The sequence below is a fragment of the Grampus griseus genome (assembly GCF_964374135.1).
Source record: "Grampus griseus genome assembly, chromosome: 14".
Taxonomy (NCBI): domain Eukaryota; kingdom Metazoa; phylum Chordata; class Mammalia; order Artiodactyla; family Delphinidae; genus Grampus; species Grampus griseus.
This window is the reverse complement of record NC_139008.1, coordinates 67,768,783-67,784,498: the sequence shown is the minus strand read 5'-3', so window position 1 is coordinate 67,784,498 and position 15,716 is coordinate 67,768,783. Positions and strand designations below refer to the sequence as shown.

The following is a 15,716-nucleotide window of genomic DNA, read 5'->3' as shown; positions in this document are numbered from 1 at the left end:
GATTGCTTGAAAACTAGGCTGAGTTTCTTACAAATATGCAGAGGAGACCAACCCAGAGCTTTTCCAGGCAATGTGGCCAACAGTCTCGTATCATATCCAGGATTTTGAGCTGGTGAACTCCTACCCTATTGTACAGCCACACGCGGGCCCCACCCACCTTACCAGTCACACGCCAACCTGAGTTCCACTTGCTGGCACTTGCGTTTCTTTGCCTGAGAGGTTTCTACAGCTGCTAGAGCCCGCCCTGCCCAGACTAGAAGAACCCGAGAACTGATGTCCCCAGGAGCTGCCCTCAAACAGTGGTTGATGGGAGACGATGTACAAGCATCCTGGCAATCTCAGCCCTTGGGTGGATACTCTGAGTGTTCTACACTGGCTCCCAGAGTTTCCCGAGTGGGATTAAGGTGGTAATTGGTTTGATCATGAACACTTTAAAGGCTGCCTTCCCTTCCCCATCACATTTTTTTTTTACAAATTTTTAAAAATTAATTAATTTATTTATTTATGGCTGTGTTGGGTCTTCGTTTCTGTGCAAGGGCTTTCTCTCGTTGTGGCAAGCGGGGGCCACTCTTCATCGCACGCACAGGCTCAGTAATTGTGGCTCACGGGCCCAGTTGCTCCGCGGCATGTGGGATCTTCCCAGACCAGGGCTCGAACCCGTGTCCCCTGCATTGGCAGGCGGACTCTCAACCACTGCGCCACCAGGGAAGCCCATCCCCCCCACCATCACATTTTCTCTCCTCTACTGGTTATTTCCCTGGGATCCTCTTCCCAGTAAACTACTTGTACCCTCCTCCTTGTTTCAGAGTCTGCTTCTGGGGAGCCCAAAGGAAGGCAGGTGATAATCGCATCAGCTGTTTACCAGGACCTGGTTATGCCCTATCCTCCCCTCACCCCCAGAAGCTGGACGTGAACCCACTGAGTCCCTAGTCACCCTGCAAGGAGGTATTCCCAGCAAATTTGACAGGGGAGGACACAGGCTTTAGAGAGGCCTTTCCCCAAGGCCCAAAACAAATAAGTTGGAGTCAGGACTGGCTCTTTCCACGGTGAGGCAATGTCCTGAAAAACAGACATAGGAACTGGGTCTGTGCTGCCTCTAGTTCCCCTGTGCTGACCAATTCAGTGCCTGCAAACAGAAGGATGTTCAGTAAGCACGTCCAGCCAATAAATATTGAATCCCCACTAGGGTTAAATAGATCCTTTTACATGGATTACCTAATATCATCATTATAAGAGTCCTAGGACATGGCTACTATTATTATCATCCTTATTTCATAGGATAAAGTGGGGGAAAGGGGGAAAGGGACCGGTCCAAGGCCACGTGGCCAGTGCTGGATGAAGCCGAGCCCTTCACAGTCCATCACAGGATGGATGATGGTGGCAGACAAGTGAACAAAAGGGACGAGGCGAAGCCATGGCTCACCCCGCCTCCAGTTGGGTGACAGTGCATCGTCCCATCTTGGAATGCATCTCTGTCACACACAGGGTAAATGGGTCTATTCCCTGTGAATTATCTGCTAGCTGGCAGCTCCATCCACCTGCTCATTTACACAATTAAGAAAGCATCCAACGAGCCTTCTGATTCCCAGTCCCCGGGGGCCCAACCGCATAACTTGGAAATGACTGTTCGGTAAAGTCTGATCAAAGGCCGGTTGTTCAGTAATTAGAAATCACGGCCTCTTCCTCCAAGCTTGGGGCTCATAAACAACAGTTGGATGAGTCTTTTATTCGGGTCAGACCCAAAACCTAGACAGATCCATTGCCTCCTAATTTACACCCGTTTCAATGGGGAGGGCAGCAGGAGGCTGAGTTTTTGCTCCCGGAGACCCTCTGGCTCCTGTGTCTGCAGCAGACAGAGAGGGAGGGAGAGAGGGAGCACGTACTGAAATGAGCCCATGAACTGCCCCTAAACTGAGATGGACAGTTGTCTTAGAGAGCCAGCATCAGCACCAGGTCCAGGGCTGAGCAGGGAGTGGAATCCCATGTTCTCTCATTGAGGTTCCCACAGCAGCAGCGCTGAGAAATGGGAATGTGGTCAGGGTTCATCCTTGAAGACCACAGATGGAGCTGACCATCCAAAGACCCCTTAAATAAGAGAGGGTTGGCAGTAGGGGGGTTCAGCTAGAGTACCAGATGGTTCCTTCACTGAGCCATTCAATAAGTATTTATTGAGGACCTACTAAGTGTAAGCACTCTGCTAGGCACAGGGATCCGATGGTGAATAAAAAAGACCTGCCCTTGAAGATAGTACAGGCTAGCGGGGGAGGACGGTCCATCCCGGTGGGAAAGTAAAATCCAGAGTTAGAGGGGGTGTGGGTGTACGTGCTGAAAAGGAGGAGTGTGGGGACAGAGGCCAGTTCCCCAGAGCTGACAACAGAAATGGTCTTCATCCTCCCAGAATCTCCAGGAATACGCTGCACATCTGGAAATGCAACTTGGCAATCCAGCTGTGGCCCCCAAGCCCTGTCTTTCGCCCTGTCCTCAAACTCTCAGGTACCGGACGTTGGTGCCCAAAAACAGGAAGTCCTAGGAGAGACAAGACAGGACAGGATGGTAAAAGCATCCTCTACTCCAAAAAGATGCATCTCTGATTTAAAGGGATGCCCACGTCTGGGGAAGCACAAGCTCTGCCAGAAAGCAGGTCAGTGCGTAAAACGAGCGTGTGCCTGTGTTCCCAAGGTCTCCATAAAGCACAGCTTTTGCCAGCTACCTTCTCTAAGGTGGCAATTAATCTGTCATCTCCCAAGCTGCTGCTTCCTGGCAGACCTCATAAATGTCCCCTGTGTCACCTAAATTCTCTCTCCTTGGTGAATAAGACAAAACTGTGAGCTGCTGGGGTTTATTCTCTTACTTCCTCATAAGTTTCCATCACCAAAGGGGTGGGAATTCTGAACTCAGAGCAAAATCCAATTCTTTCCCACAGCAACCATCCCCTGCCTTTGGGGGTCAAACACATGGGCAGAGCTGACCTCAAATTTTTATTGGATATGATAGTATATACAGTTGACCGCTGAACAACTGCGGGGTTAGGGGCACCGATGGGTGGGAAAATCCACGTATAATTTAGAGTCAGCCCTCCGTATCCGCGGTTCCTCGCGGCCGCAGTTCCTCATACACAGATTCAACCAACTGCAGAGATGGTGTAGTACCATAGTATTGTATTTATTATTGAAAAAAACCTGCGTATACACGGACATGGGGCCATTCAAACCCGTGTTGTTCAAGGGTCAATCTAACAAATTTCTAATGACTTCCATGGTGCCAAACTGAGCTAGAAGCTCTAATCTTCATAACTGCCCAGTGAGGTCTGGGCTACACCCCACTTTACACAGGAGAAAACTGAGGCCAGCTGCATGAATCGTCACTCAGTCCTTGCTTTGAACAATGATCTGTCTCACTCCTTATAAACTCTCAACAATAGTTGGATGTTGAGTATCTCTGGACACAAAAGGGCTCGGGATATTTGTTTTTCAAACGTCTCAGTTGATCTCTGTTTCAATGTTCCTGATCGCTCTGCTGCCTGTCCCTCTCTTTAGTAGCTGTTGTTTGCTGGATGTTGACTATGTACCAGGCACAAAGCAGCATCTCCTTTAATGCTCACAAGCCTGCCAACCCAGTCATCCCATCTTACGGATGCTCTTCTAGAAAGATAACCTGAACCGTGGGGCACAGATGGCACATAAAATGCTTGGTCAGAAGAGTGGACAGTCTGGTGAAGAATCAGACATATTCCTTGGTATTCAAATAGTTAAGTAAATTATGGTCCCTTGCATGCTTGGGACAGAATTTAACATTGGTGGGGGGAAGGGAGACTAGACTGCAACCAAAAGAAAACAGGTCTGAGCGCTAGCAAGGCAACTATCCATAACAAGAAAACAATTTCAAAAAATACTTGGAGGAGGCAAAAGGCTGGAAGGAAGTACACCAGAAGTCAAGCTATGAGTGTGGTGGGGCAATAGGTCTCTGAGGGACGGCACACCAAACATGTATCTATTAATACATCAAAGCTCTTCCACTTAAGAAATTAGAAGAAATTTTATTTTAATTAATTAATTAATTAATTTTGGCCTCACCACACGGCTTGTGGGATCTCAGTTCCCAGACCAGGGATTGAACCCGGGCCTTCAGCAATGAAAGTGCTGAGTCCTAACCACTGGGCCACCAGGGAATTCCCAAGAAATTAGAAGAAATTTTAAAAACTTACAAATGGCTTTCAGAACCTGAGCTGTTGGCATGGCTAGGATTGCTGTATTTTTAAAACGAGCTGGTCTTGAGGTTCTCCCAGGTCACCCACGGCCGGGGGGCGGGGCGGCGGGGGGTGGAAAGTTGTGACACAGGTTGTGTCAAATCCCTCCTGCCCCCATAGAGGTGCCACTTCTAAAGGACACATGGACGGCATCCAGCTGACCCTGAACCATCCCACCCCTGTGGAGGCTTTCCCAGCTGCAGGGCTGGGCTGGGTCCCACCCACTGAGTTATAGCCTGCAAACCAGGAAAGCTAACCAACCCCCCTCCCCAGTTCCTCAGAACCCTGCTGAACCCACTGACCTTGTGGATCTGGAGAACAGGGTCATAGAGCTGAATACGCTTTAGCAGAGGGAGCGGGAAGCCTTCTGCCAACTTATCTGGAGGTTGCAGCAGACCATCGAGAGAGATTTGTTAATAAATAATTACAGAGAAAATTTTACACCAAGAAGTTCCTCTCTGCAAACCCTATACATGGTATATTCCCATTTAATTACCACCAAAGATTGGGATTATTATTCCCATGTTACAGATAAGGAAATTGAGGCATAGAGTGGCCAAGTAACCTGTCCTAGGTTCCATAGCTAGAAAGTGGAAGAACTGGGATTTGATACCAGACAGACTGACAGAGGAGCCTGAGCCCTCAGCCATGGTGCTCTGTGGAGACAGTGGCAGGGATGGGGCAGCGTCTACTCATGATAAGAATCCAGTGGGCATTTGCTCTCTGCCCCCCACCTGCATCCTGCTTTCTACTGTAGTCAAATGAAGCAGGGTCTCTTTAAGCTTTATTTTTTGACCAGGGAGATGGCAACTAACTGGGGAATGTGATTTTAGAGGTGGGCTGCCTTGTACCCTGTATATTAACTTGGTTCTCAGTCTCACCTGTCACTTCAGGGTGTGTGTGGGCACTTCTGTGAGCCCCTCTTTCTCTCTTAGGAGGAGGTTTACTGTGTTCCAAAAACTGCCCCTATCCTCAACCCTCCTTAGAGGCCTGGAATGAGGTGAGGCCGACTTCAACACTCCCGTCTCACAGACAGGCCACTGAAGCTCAGAGAAGAGAAGTGACTCGCCCAAGGTCACACAGCCTGCAGGAGAGCCCTGGTCCCAGCTTTCTTTCCCCGAAAGAGCAGTGTCCACTCTTGACTTGGAAAAATCCATAGTGATACTTACCATTGACCTTGGGGTAGAGGGTGCTGAGAAGGTAGTAATTGAGCAGCGCCTCCAACAGCTCCACCTGGTGGAGAATAGGAGAGGTACACCATAACCACATGTACCATCTTGCCCACCAACAAACCTCCAGAGAGGCCACCCCGTGGGTGGGGTGGTTTTGTATGTGCTGACATGGCAAAAGGCTTGAAAAAAAGCAAATTTCAGGTAGATACCTACATCATGCTACTACTTTATAAAACTATTTTGAGATGCATATTTATACGTGTACAAAGGGATAGAAAAATTTGGAAGACTACACACCCAACTATCTATCCTCCAGGAAGAACATCAAGGTTTGGCTTAGCCTTATCTTTAGTAGTTAATTTTTCTTTTTACAGTGGAAATGTTTTCCCAAGTTACTTATATAATACAAAAGATTTTTAAGTCAAAACAAAAATTATGAAACCCAACTTTTAACACTCGCTATGTGCCAGGTATAGGGCTCAGAGCATTACATCTACACCTGATTCAATTTTCACTAGAACACTTCGAAGTTAATATTAATGTCTCCATTTCACAGATAAGAAAACTGAGGCCCACAGAATGAAAGTGACTTGCTAGAAATCGGGCAGCAGGGTCTGAATTTGAATCCAGATTTACCTGATTCTACAGGTCTTATTTTATTTTGTTTTTTGCGGTACACGGGCCTCTCACTGTTGTGGCCTCTCCCGTTGCGGAGCACAGGCTCCGGATGCGCAGGCTCAGCGGCCATGGCTCACGGGCCCATCCGCTCCGCGACGTGTGGGATCCTCTCGGACCGGGGCACGAACCTGCGTCCCCTGCATCGGCAGGTGGACTCTCAACCACTGCGCCACCAGGGAAGCCCTACAGGTCTTATTTTTTACAGTCGATGTTCTGAAAACATGATAGGATGTCTTTTTGTGACTCTTTACATATGAATAATTTACTTCATAGAACATTTTTACATGCCATGCACAGATACAATATTAGTGTGTCATTATTGACTTTAGCCTTTGTTCTCTGAAAGGAGTCATCCTTCAGGGTCCCTGTGGGCAATGTTTCTCCCCACACTTGATATATTTTTTCCACTTCTACTTGAGGGAAAGTCTGGGAAGTGGGGGGCAGGTAAAGTGTGGTCAGAGGGAACCAGTATCCATAGGATGGTAAAAAGGAAGCCAACTACTGTAGATGAAAGTCTTTCCATCTCCTCCTTGGCTTGCGAGTGGCTGCCATCACCCTACCTTCCCTCTTTTCAGAAATCTCTCCTCGACTGTTTCAGCCCACGTAAAACTTCCCATTCTTTTTCCTCTTTGTGGAAATCATCTTTTGGTTTTGCCTGCCCAGCACTCAATTCCTTTTGTTTTAATAATAGTCCCTATTTTCTCCTGGGCAACCCTCCTTTCTAGTCTCAGTCCGTGTGGTTTGGGACTGCAAATCCTGGCTTGGGGAGTGTAGATTAAACCCAAGCTCAGCCAACTGACCTTGTCCAATTTCCGACCACGTGACTGGCTAAAGAATGGGCACATGACCAAGATTAATCCAACGAGGGCTTTTTTTTTTTTTTTTTTTTTGTGGGTTAAAAAAAAAAGAAACTACAGGAAATTTGTGAGTTTTCCACCAGTGGGAAGAACCTGCCTGAGAATGAAGCCAACACAGATGAAAGCAGAATGGAGAGATATTCTTTTTTTTTTTTTTGGAATATATATATTTTTTCTTTCTAAAAAATTGAATGAAAGATTCTTTAAATTCTGTAGTGCTCTACAATTTTTAAAAGTTTCACACACATGATTTTATATAATCCCTTAATAACCGTTTTCCCCCATCCCTATATCGCCCCTCTCCCCTTCCCTTGGAGATTCTTGATGTACTAATTTGAACACCTGGATCCAGCTATGCCTGAAACCTCCAGCCTTAGCTTTTTTGTTTTTGTTTTTTGGTTATGATCCTATACATTCCTTCTGTTTGCTTAAGACACTTTTAGTTGGCTTTCTATTCTTTGCAGTTAAAAGAATTCTGTCCAATAGATGATTTAATTATACTGTCTTATATTGGGAGGTAACTGTTCCTCTGCCCTATGGTTCCTGTCTTCAAGAACTTCTATGCTTTTCTAGGGCAGAGAGTAACTCTTCTCCTTTTCTATTTTCTATTATAGGTGCCAAAGCATTGTTTAGTAAATACTCTAAATTAATTATTACCCTAATCATTTCATAAATAAAAACAATAATAACTTACATTGAATACTCCAACTTTAGATTCTTTCAGTTCCACTTGTATCCTATAACAAATCAGAGAAGATTCAGAGATGTGGGCATTATGTTCAAGGGAAACCTAAGCAATGTAGGGATCCCCAGAAAGGAGGAGACACCAGCTTGAGAAGGCACAGGGCCAAGGGTGTGGTAGCAGTGAGAGTGAAAAAGGCGATTGAGGAACCAAAAACAATGATACAACCTTATTGGGAAGACTTGCAGAGGGGAAGTGTATAGCATAAAAGAACTCAGTCTCTATAATTTCAGGAAGTCAAGATTGCTGATGTCTAAAATTCATAGATTAAGAAAAAGCAGTATTAGTAAATTCTTTAGAAATTTGGAAGTAATGGGGGTTAGGTGAAAAGGAAGTTTATGGAGGCAGATCCAGTTGGCCAAAGGAATTGGGCCAACTGGGGTAAAATTTAACTTTCCTTCCCAAACCGTGGGCCCCACGGTTTGACAGGGGGATCTGGTTACATCCCACCTCCAGCTACAGGGAACCAGCTGAAGCGTCAGATGGAGCCCAGGTGAGCGCCCCCCATGTAAGTCACGAGGCTGACTTACTTTTCTGGCTTCAGGAATCCAGTGATCTTGCTGGTGTTGAAGGTCAACATGACAGACACATTAGTGGCCTGGTAATTCCAGTAGAAAGAAACAGGTCTAAATAAGGAGGTTGTCATGTACAGAACGGATAACTATGAGGACCTGCTGTCTCCTCTAAGCAAACATCTCACTGAGTTAAAGCAGGAACTTGCCCACTAGATTAGACTCCCAAGAAGCTCATCATGGGTGCTCAATAAACATTTGAACTTGGACTTGAATATTTTTACTTGAAATTGCTGACTATGATAGCAATTAAACTTTGAACATACTACCAAGAGAAGGTATAGAGGCCTATGCCTGGAGATCTCTAAAGGGACCATGTCTAGCTATCTCAGGGCCAAGGTTCAGCCCGAGTAAATAATAATAGTAATAATAATAGCTTATGTTTTAATTTAAAGTATATCGGGGACACGTAGTTTTTCAGGGCAGAAGTCTGGTGTGTTCCCCTTTGCCTGGCAAAGCAATGAAGCTATCCTTTTCTGCTTTACCAAAATAATAAAAATTAAAAAAATAAAATAAAATATATTGACAACAATTTTGATAACAATAACAACAATATCAAATTGCAGATATAACATCTGGGAGCAATTACTCCTCTAGAAATTTGTCTTGCTGAGTTTCAAACCTGGAACAAGAGAGCAAAGTTCTCCATCCTGTGAGCAGGACCCCCAAAAAACTCAGAATCCCTTCTCTGTTTGACAGGGTCCATTGAGAAGGGAGACACAACTCTCAATATTTAACCAAGAGGGAATTTCATACGGGGGATTGGTTATACAAATGATGGAATTGCTGAGAAGTTAAAAAAGAGTTGGAGAGGTAACTCAGAGATTAGCAGAGGTGGGAAGCTGCTTCCACCCCAGGACTGGAGGAACAGAGGGAGGAATTGGGGAGGCACCATGGAGGAGACACAGTCAGTGCCTGAGTCTCCGTCCAAGATAAAGAGAGAAGAAGAAATACTCTGGCTTCTTTCTTCCTCCCACCCTCTGTTCTCCTGACAGTGTCTTCCATTGGCTGACCTAGCTGGAAGTCAGTGCAAGGAAGCCTGGGAAATGTAGTCTTCAGGGGTCAGATATAGATACAGAGCAGAGCAACAGGTCAAAGAGCCCCTCTGCCTTCCTCGCCACAATAGCCCAGACTCACTTAGTTGGGCAAACATACATTAAGCAAATAAACCTGCAAACAGCTACATTGGTATCTTTACAATAAGTCCTATGAGGAAAAATAATAGGGTGCCACAAGGAAAAAAAAATGACACGGGGCCTAAGGTAGATCAGGGATAAGGGCAACCGAGAAAGGCCTATCTGAGGAAGTTATACTTAAGTTGAGATCTATCTTAAGGAATTAGCCAGGTGCGGAGTGGGGGAAAAAGCATGTAGGAAAAGGGAGCAATGTTTGCCAAGCCTTTGAACCTTACCACACCAAGCCGGAAGACGGGCTCCTTGACGGAGTTGGGCAGGAGCACAGAGGCCTCAATCTCCATCTGGGCAGCTGAGGACAGATTCCCAGGGCTGAAGTTCAGGAATGGGGCAGAGACCATCGTGCCTTGGAGCGTTAAGTTCATGTTGGGGTACAGTCTGGCTAACTGAGGGCAGAATGAAGAAATTATGTCAAGAGGAGGAAACATGCAGGTTTGCCGGGAGAACCTTGAGGGAGTCAGATCAAGCTGAGGACACTTCTTGGTTGGTTTAATTTCCACAAAATGCTCTGTGCCTTTTTCTCTTGAAGGTATAACTGGACATCCTTCCACGTCAGACATACGGAGTCTGTGTCACTTATCTCATGGATGCATTGTATTCCACTGTGCATGGGTACTGCAATTGATCTAACATTATTGCACATCAAGTTGTCTCCAAGGTTTTGCCATTTTAAAGACCACTCTCCTGTGTACCCTTGGCTATTATTTTGGGGGATACATTCCTAGACATGGAATTGCTGAGTCCAAGGGCAGGGATTTTTTTTTTTTTTTTTTGGCGGTACACGGGCCTCTCACTGTTGTGGCCTCTCCCGTTGCGGAGCACAGGCTCCGGACGCGCAGGCTCAGTGGCCATGGCTCACGGGCCCAGCTGCTCCGCGGCATGTGGGATCTTCCCGGACCGGGGCACGAACCCGCGTCCCCTGCATCGGCAGGCGGACTCTCAACCACTGCGCCACCAGGGAAGCCCCAGGCAGGGATATTTTTAAAGCTTCTGCCAGTTATTGATTGCCAAGCTGTCCTCCAGAAAGATTAGGCTGATGTCTTTTTCACTCCACACCCCTCCCTGGGCAATGGGTGAGAGCTCTTTTTTTCTCTATACCCCCATCACACTCAGGTAACTGCACATGCAAAGCCCAGACACCCCTGTTTCTGAAGCACAGCACGCCTAGATCCCACCATTTCAAAGAGCTGGCAATTTTCCTTTTAATTAGAATTTATTTTGGGGTCAAGACTGTTCCTTTTACGGGGGAAGTTGGTGGAGGAACGACAGTCCCATGAGCCTTTTGGTTATGCAAATATAAAATCTACATTCAGTTGTAAAAGGGAGATCTTTAGAAGGTTGAGGAGGTAAACCACTTGACCAAGAAGGTGACCCGAGCTGCTTCTGTGTCAGGTTGATTATGATGTGAACAGGAAGGGAGAGGGAGAGTTTCCTCCTCTTTCTGGGCAAAAGGGATGTTGGAACCAGGATGAAGCCAAGGTCCCTCTAAAGCTAGCGCCGACAACATGGTGGCAGGTTGGGCTTTTGTGGGGCTCTAGGGAGGGAAAGGGCCTGCTGTGAGGGTATGTTATGGAAGGACGTGACCCAGGTACCGCAGTATTTAAAGTTCAACCATTTTCCCACCGTTATAATTCCTCTCAGCCATCATCAAGCCTTCTGCAAGGAACTTTAAACACTACAACGTGTCTGAGCTGTGTCTTGGGGGGACTCAGAAGGTAGGGGAGAGGCGACAGGACAGGTGGATTTCTGTGGGATTAAATGAGATATGGAACATGAAGAGCTTAGTCCAGCAAAGACCAAGCTACAGGGTTATTCACTGCAACACTGATGTAGCAAAAGACTGGAAACAACGTAAATGTCCTTCCATGGGGGACTGATTACCCAAACTATGGTCCATCCATAATACAATGGCAGACTGGATTCCCAAGAAAACAAGAGTGAGGAAGCTCTTTATCTACCTACATGGAATCATCTCCTGGTATACTAAGGGAAAAAGTAAGGTACAAAATGGAGTGTAAAATATACCTCCATTTGTGTAAGAAAATGGAGGAAAGACATACATTTGTTCACATATACTAGAATAGCCCCAGAAAGATGTGTACGATCTGACAATATTGATAGACTCAGCGTGTGAACTGGATGTTTAGGGGACAGGAGTGGATGGGACTTTCCACTCTATAACCTTCTATGTCTTCTGAATCTTGAACAGTGAGAATTTATTATCCATTCAAAAAATAATTTTTTCAAGCGCCAAGAACAGTGCCTGACCCCTAGTATGCCCTCTGTAACTGCTTGGTGTTATTAATTAGGATACATTTTGTGGGACATGTCGGCATTCCTTGGTATTGTCAGAGATCATCAACAAAAGACTGGGCAGCCTGTGGTCCCACGAGACACAGGGCTCAGGCCCCTGTTATCTGGGCCTTGAAGGGAAGGGAGTCCCCAAACCTGTAGCACCACGGCCTTCACTGGGGCCCCCACTGCTGGCCTTCTGACTCTTGGTCAAGCTGAGAGGAGTGTGGAGGTTTTAAAGAAAACCCCTGAAGTATTGGGGGCTCAGCCTGCACCCTGAGGGCTGAGGGAAGCCTTACCCGGGGGCAGAAGGCGCGGAAGGACTTGGTGGTCAGTCGGATGTGAGAAGTAGGCGGAACCTGCGGCAAAGGGACACAAAGAAGTTTTAGGTGCTCCGGCCGGAGCCGAAGGTCTGAAGAGAGTTGGGGAAGTGGGGAGATATTCAATCATGTAGCTTCTTTTTTTTTTTTTTTTGCGGTACGCGGGCCTCTCACTGTTGTGGCCTCTCCCGTTGCAGAGCACAGGCTCCAGAAGCGCAGGCTCAGCGGCCATGGCTCACGGGCCCAGCCACTCCGCGGCACGTGGGATCTTCCCGGACAGGGGCACGAACCCGTGTCCCCTACATCGGCAGGCGGACTCTCAACCACTGCGCCACCAGGGAAGCCCAATAATGTAGCTTCTTGACTGCTCCGGGTTACCATGGCAATGGCGAGATGCCTGTTCTGCATTCACATGAGCATACGAGTCCTTGGGATCCTGACTGCTCTCCTTGGGCCATAAGTGACACTCACGACTCAATCAGAGGATCCACAAGGGCGAGATTTTCAATCACGCAGATCTAGGTTTGACTCTTGGCTTCGTGACTATGTGATGTCAGGTGAGTGCCTTTACCTCTCTGAGCCCCAACTTCCTCACCTATAAGATGGAGATAATTATAGTCCCCACTTGTTGGGTCACTGTGAGGGCTAAGTGAAATGGTGGGTACAAAGCATCTAGCCCAAGGCTTAGCACATGGTGAGCGCTCAGTAAAACACAGCTACCGTGATCCCACCCACTGAAAGAAAGGACTGTACCACAGGTGGGAAGGGTGACTCGAACATGGCCATAGAAGTAAAAGGCCTGGGTGTGGGTGAGTCAAAGGACACATGTCACTCCATCCGTCACTGCTGGTCCTCAATGTATTACCAGGGTAGGCTGGACCATCCAGTTGGGACTGCACTGTGTTTTCCCCACCCTCCCTACATCGTTCACGAGGCCTCAGCTTTTACAAAGAGCTACAAGAAACATCCATCTAAACCCCAGAGATATTAAAGAGACTGAAAGAAATATTAACCACGTGATCCACTCTAAAATTCAGTAACCTTCATACAAAGCCACATCTCTTTATACATAGAGACAGTTATTTCAGAGCTAAGTGCTCGGAAGACTTTGTCTCTCCTTTTTGCTGTGAATCACTAAATCATGTACCCTTTCCATTTTGGCTACAGGAAGCTCCTGCAGAGATTCGTGATATTAAAAAAAATCAATTTTGGGGCCCAGTGTCTTTATAAAATTGTGCTTTACTTTTAACTTGGTCTTTATTTTCTATTCTATGTAACTTTTGCATTTATCAGTGTATCTATTGTCCTGCCCCATTCACTAAAATCTTTTTTAAAACCTCCACAGACCATCAGGATGAAAGAAAGTATGAATTAGAATAACAGATCGAGTCTGGAGGGAAAAGTAAAAGACAGACAAGCAAGCCACAAAGTCTTCCACAATTGTTCTAAGGGAGAAAGAACTTTGACTTTGAGCTTTCTGGCAGCCGAAGTGAAAAGGGAAATCATACTAACATATTTTCCTGCTCTTGATCTTTCTTCTTAGTCATGATTTACTATTTCACTGATGTAAATGTGTGGAAAGGAAAGAAGGAAGGAGACAGTGTCATTTGTGGGAGATATTGTGCTATGATTCTCACCATGTCATCTGTGATGGAAAAGTTCAGGTATCCCACTTTGTGATAAACTAGGCTGGCGGTGTTGAAGACATAATTAGAGATGGCAAAGTAGATCATTCGGCTGTGTTCTTCTGGAAGGCTCATGACAGGAGCAAGGAAGGCAACCGGGGAGCGGTGATCACGGCTAAAAATTTCACCCTGGAGAGAGAGATAGAATCCATTTGAACTTTTCTAAGTCTATCCCAGGGCTGGACATCTGAGCTAAGTAGTTGCCTATAGAGTCTGATGAGGGAACATGGACTGGAGGCACTGCCTGAAACTCCATTAAATAAGTTTTCCTTGGAATCTAAACAAACAGGGTACAAATGAACTTATTTACAAAACAGAAGTAGAGTCACAGATGTAGGAAACAAACTTATGGTTACCAGGGGATAAGGGAAGGAGGTATAAATTGAGAGATTGGGACTGACATGTACACACTACTATATATAAAGGAGATAACTAATAAGAACCTGCTGTATAGCACAGGGAACTCTACTCAATGCTCTGTAATGACCTATATGGGAAAAGAATCTTAAAAAAAGAAAAAAAAAGGGGGCTTCCCTGGTGGCGCAGTGGTTGAGAATCTGCCTGCTAATGCAGCGGACACGGGTTCGAGCCCTGGTCTGGGAAGATCACACATGCCGCAGAGCAACTGGGCCCGTGAGCCACAACTACTGAGCCTGCGCGTCTGGAGGCTGTGCTCCGCAACAAGAGGCCGTGATAGTGAGAGGCCCGCGCACCGCAATGAAGAGTGGCCCCCACTTAACACAACTAGAGAAAGCCCTCACACAGAAACGAAGACCCAACACAGCAAAAGTAAATAAATTAATTAATAAAACTCCTACCCCCCAACATAAAAAAAAAAGAGGATATATGTATATGTATAACTGATACACTTTGCTGTATACCTGAAACTAACACAACATTGTAAATCAACTATAATCCAATAAAAATTAAAAAATAAAAAGGATGTTTTCCTTTGGATCAAAGTGTGTATCCAGAATCTCTTAATGAAACGATCCGCAGAAGCTTTGGTCTATTAACCTATAGGACCTCCTGGCCAGCTCCTCTACACCACTGAGGGCCAGCTCTGATTGACCTCACCTGCTTGGTGGGAAAGGTGAAAGAGGGGAGGAAGGGGGAAGGGAAGTTTCAAGGCCTAAGTGATGTAAGACAGCGTGGGAGGGGCTTCCTTTGTAGCGCAGTGGTTAAGAATCCGCCTGCCAATGGAGGGGACACAGGTTCGAGCCCTGGTCCGGGAACATCCCACACGTCGCGGAGCAACTAAGCCCGTGCGCCACAGCTACAGGCACAGCCAAAAAAAAAAAAAAGCTTAAAAAAACAAAAAAAGACACCGTGGGAGGATCCTGGCTCTGGGAACACCCCGCAGCAATCCATATCGCCCTGCCCTTGACACAGTGGGAACCACGGGTAGATGAGGACAGATCTGAAGCCAGGAGAACAAGAGGCCCCAGGAAGGGCTGACCCTGAGGCGACCCCGCACTGGGCCTGGACCCGCCCAAGCCCCCCGCCCCAGACCCTTTTACCTTAAGCATCACGTCCAGTATTTCCGCTGTTGCCTGAGGGGCCTCCATTAAGCTGTAATCAATCCCAGCGAAAATGTCCATCTCCATGGTGACTGAACGGGGGAAGGGCAGAATTAGGAGGCAGACGAGGGAGAAGGGGTGAGGGCTCTGGCTGACCCACACTCTCTGTGACTTTCTTCAGAGCCCCCTGCCCCTCCACCTTAAGACCCTCCACCCAGCCCAGTGCTGGGGGCAAAGAACTCCTTTGCCGAGAAAGAGTTGACATGGGTTCCTCGGTTCCACTGGTGATTTAGCCACAAGGGGGCTGGTATGCTTAGCCCAGAGCCTGAGCAGTTTCCAGAGTCTCACATACTCAGACACACAGTCACACACACACACACAGACACAGACACACACACACACATACACACGCACACACACACACATACCCTGAGGGCAG

General features: G+C 46.8%; 1 protein-coding gene across 1 annotated transcript in view; it reads right to left on the bottom strand.

The window, feature by feature from the left end:
* Positions 1 to 1,670: 1,670 nt before the first annotated feature.
* LBP (lipopolysaccharide binding protein) overlaps positions 1,671 to 15,716 on the bottom strand; it is a 28,955-nt gene continuing 14,909 nt past the window's right edge. Inside the window, exons 7-15 of the mRNA XM_082670903.1 lie at positions 15,278 to 15,369; positions 13,710 to 13,886; positions 12,052 to 12,111; positions 9,679 to 9,846; positions 8,226 to 8,293; positions 7,648 to 7,690; positions 5,416 to 5,479; positions 4,549 to 4,625; positions 1,671 to 2,526 (exon numbers count right to left, since the gene is read on the bottom strand). Of these exons, the coding sequence (XP_082527029.1) occupies positions 2,482 to 2,526; positions 4,549 to 4,625; positions 5,416 to 5,479; positions 7,648 to 7,690; positions 8,226 to 8,293; positions 9,679 to 9,846; positions 12,052 to 12,111; positions 13,710 to 13,886; positions 15,278 to 15,369 (794 nt within the window). The 3' untranslated portion in view covers positions 1,671 to 2,481. The remainder of the gene's footprint in view (positions 2,527 to 4,548; positions 4,626 to 5,415; positions 5,480 to 7,647; positions 7,691 to 8,225; positions 8,294 to 9,678; positions 9,847 to 12,051; positions 12,112 to 13,709; positions 13,887 to 15,277; positions 15,370 to 15,716) is intronic.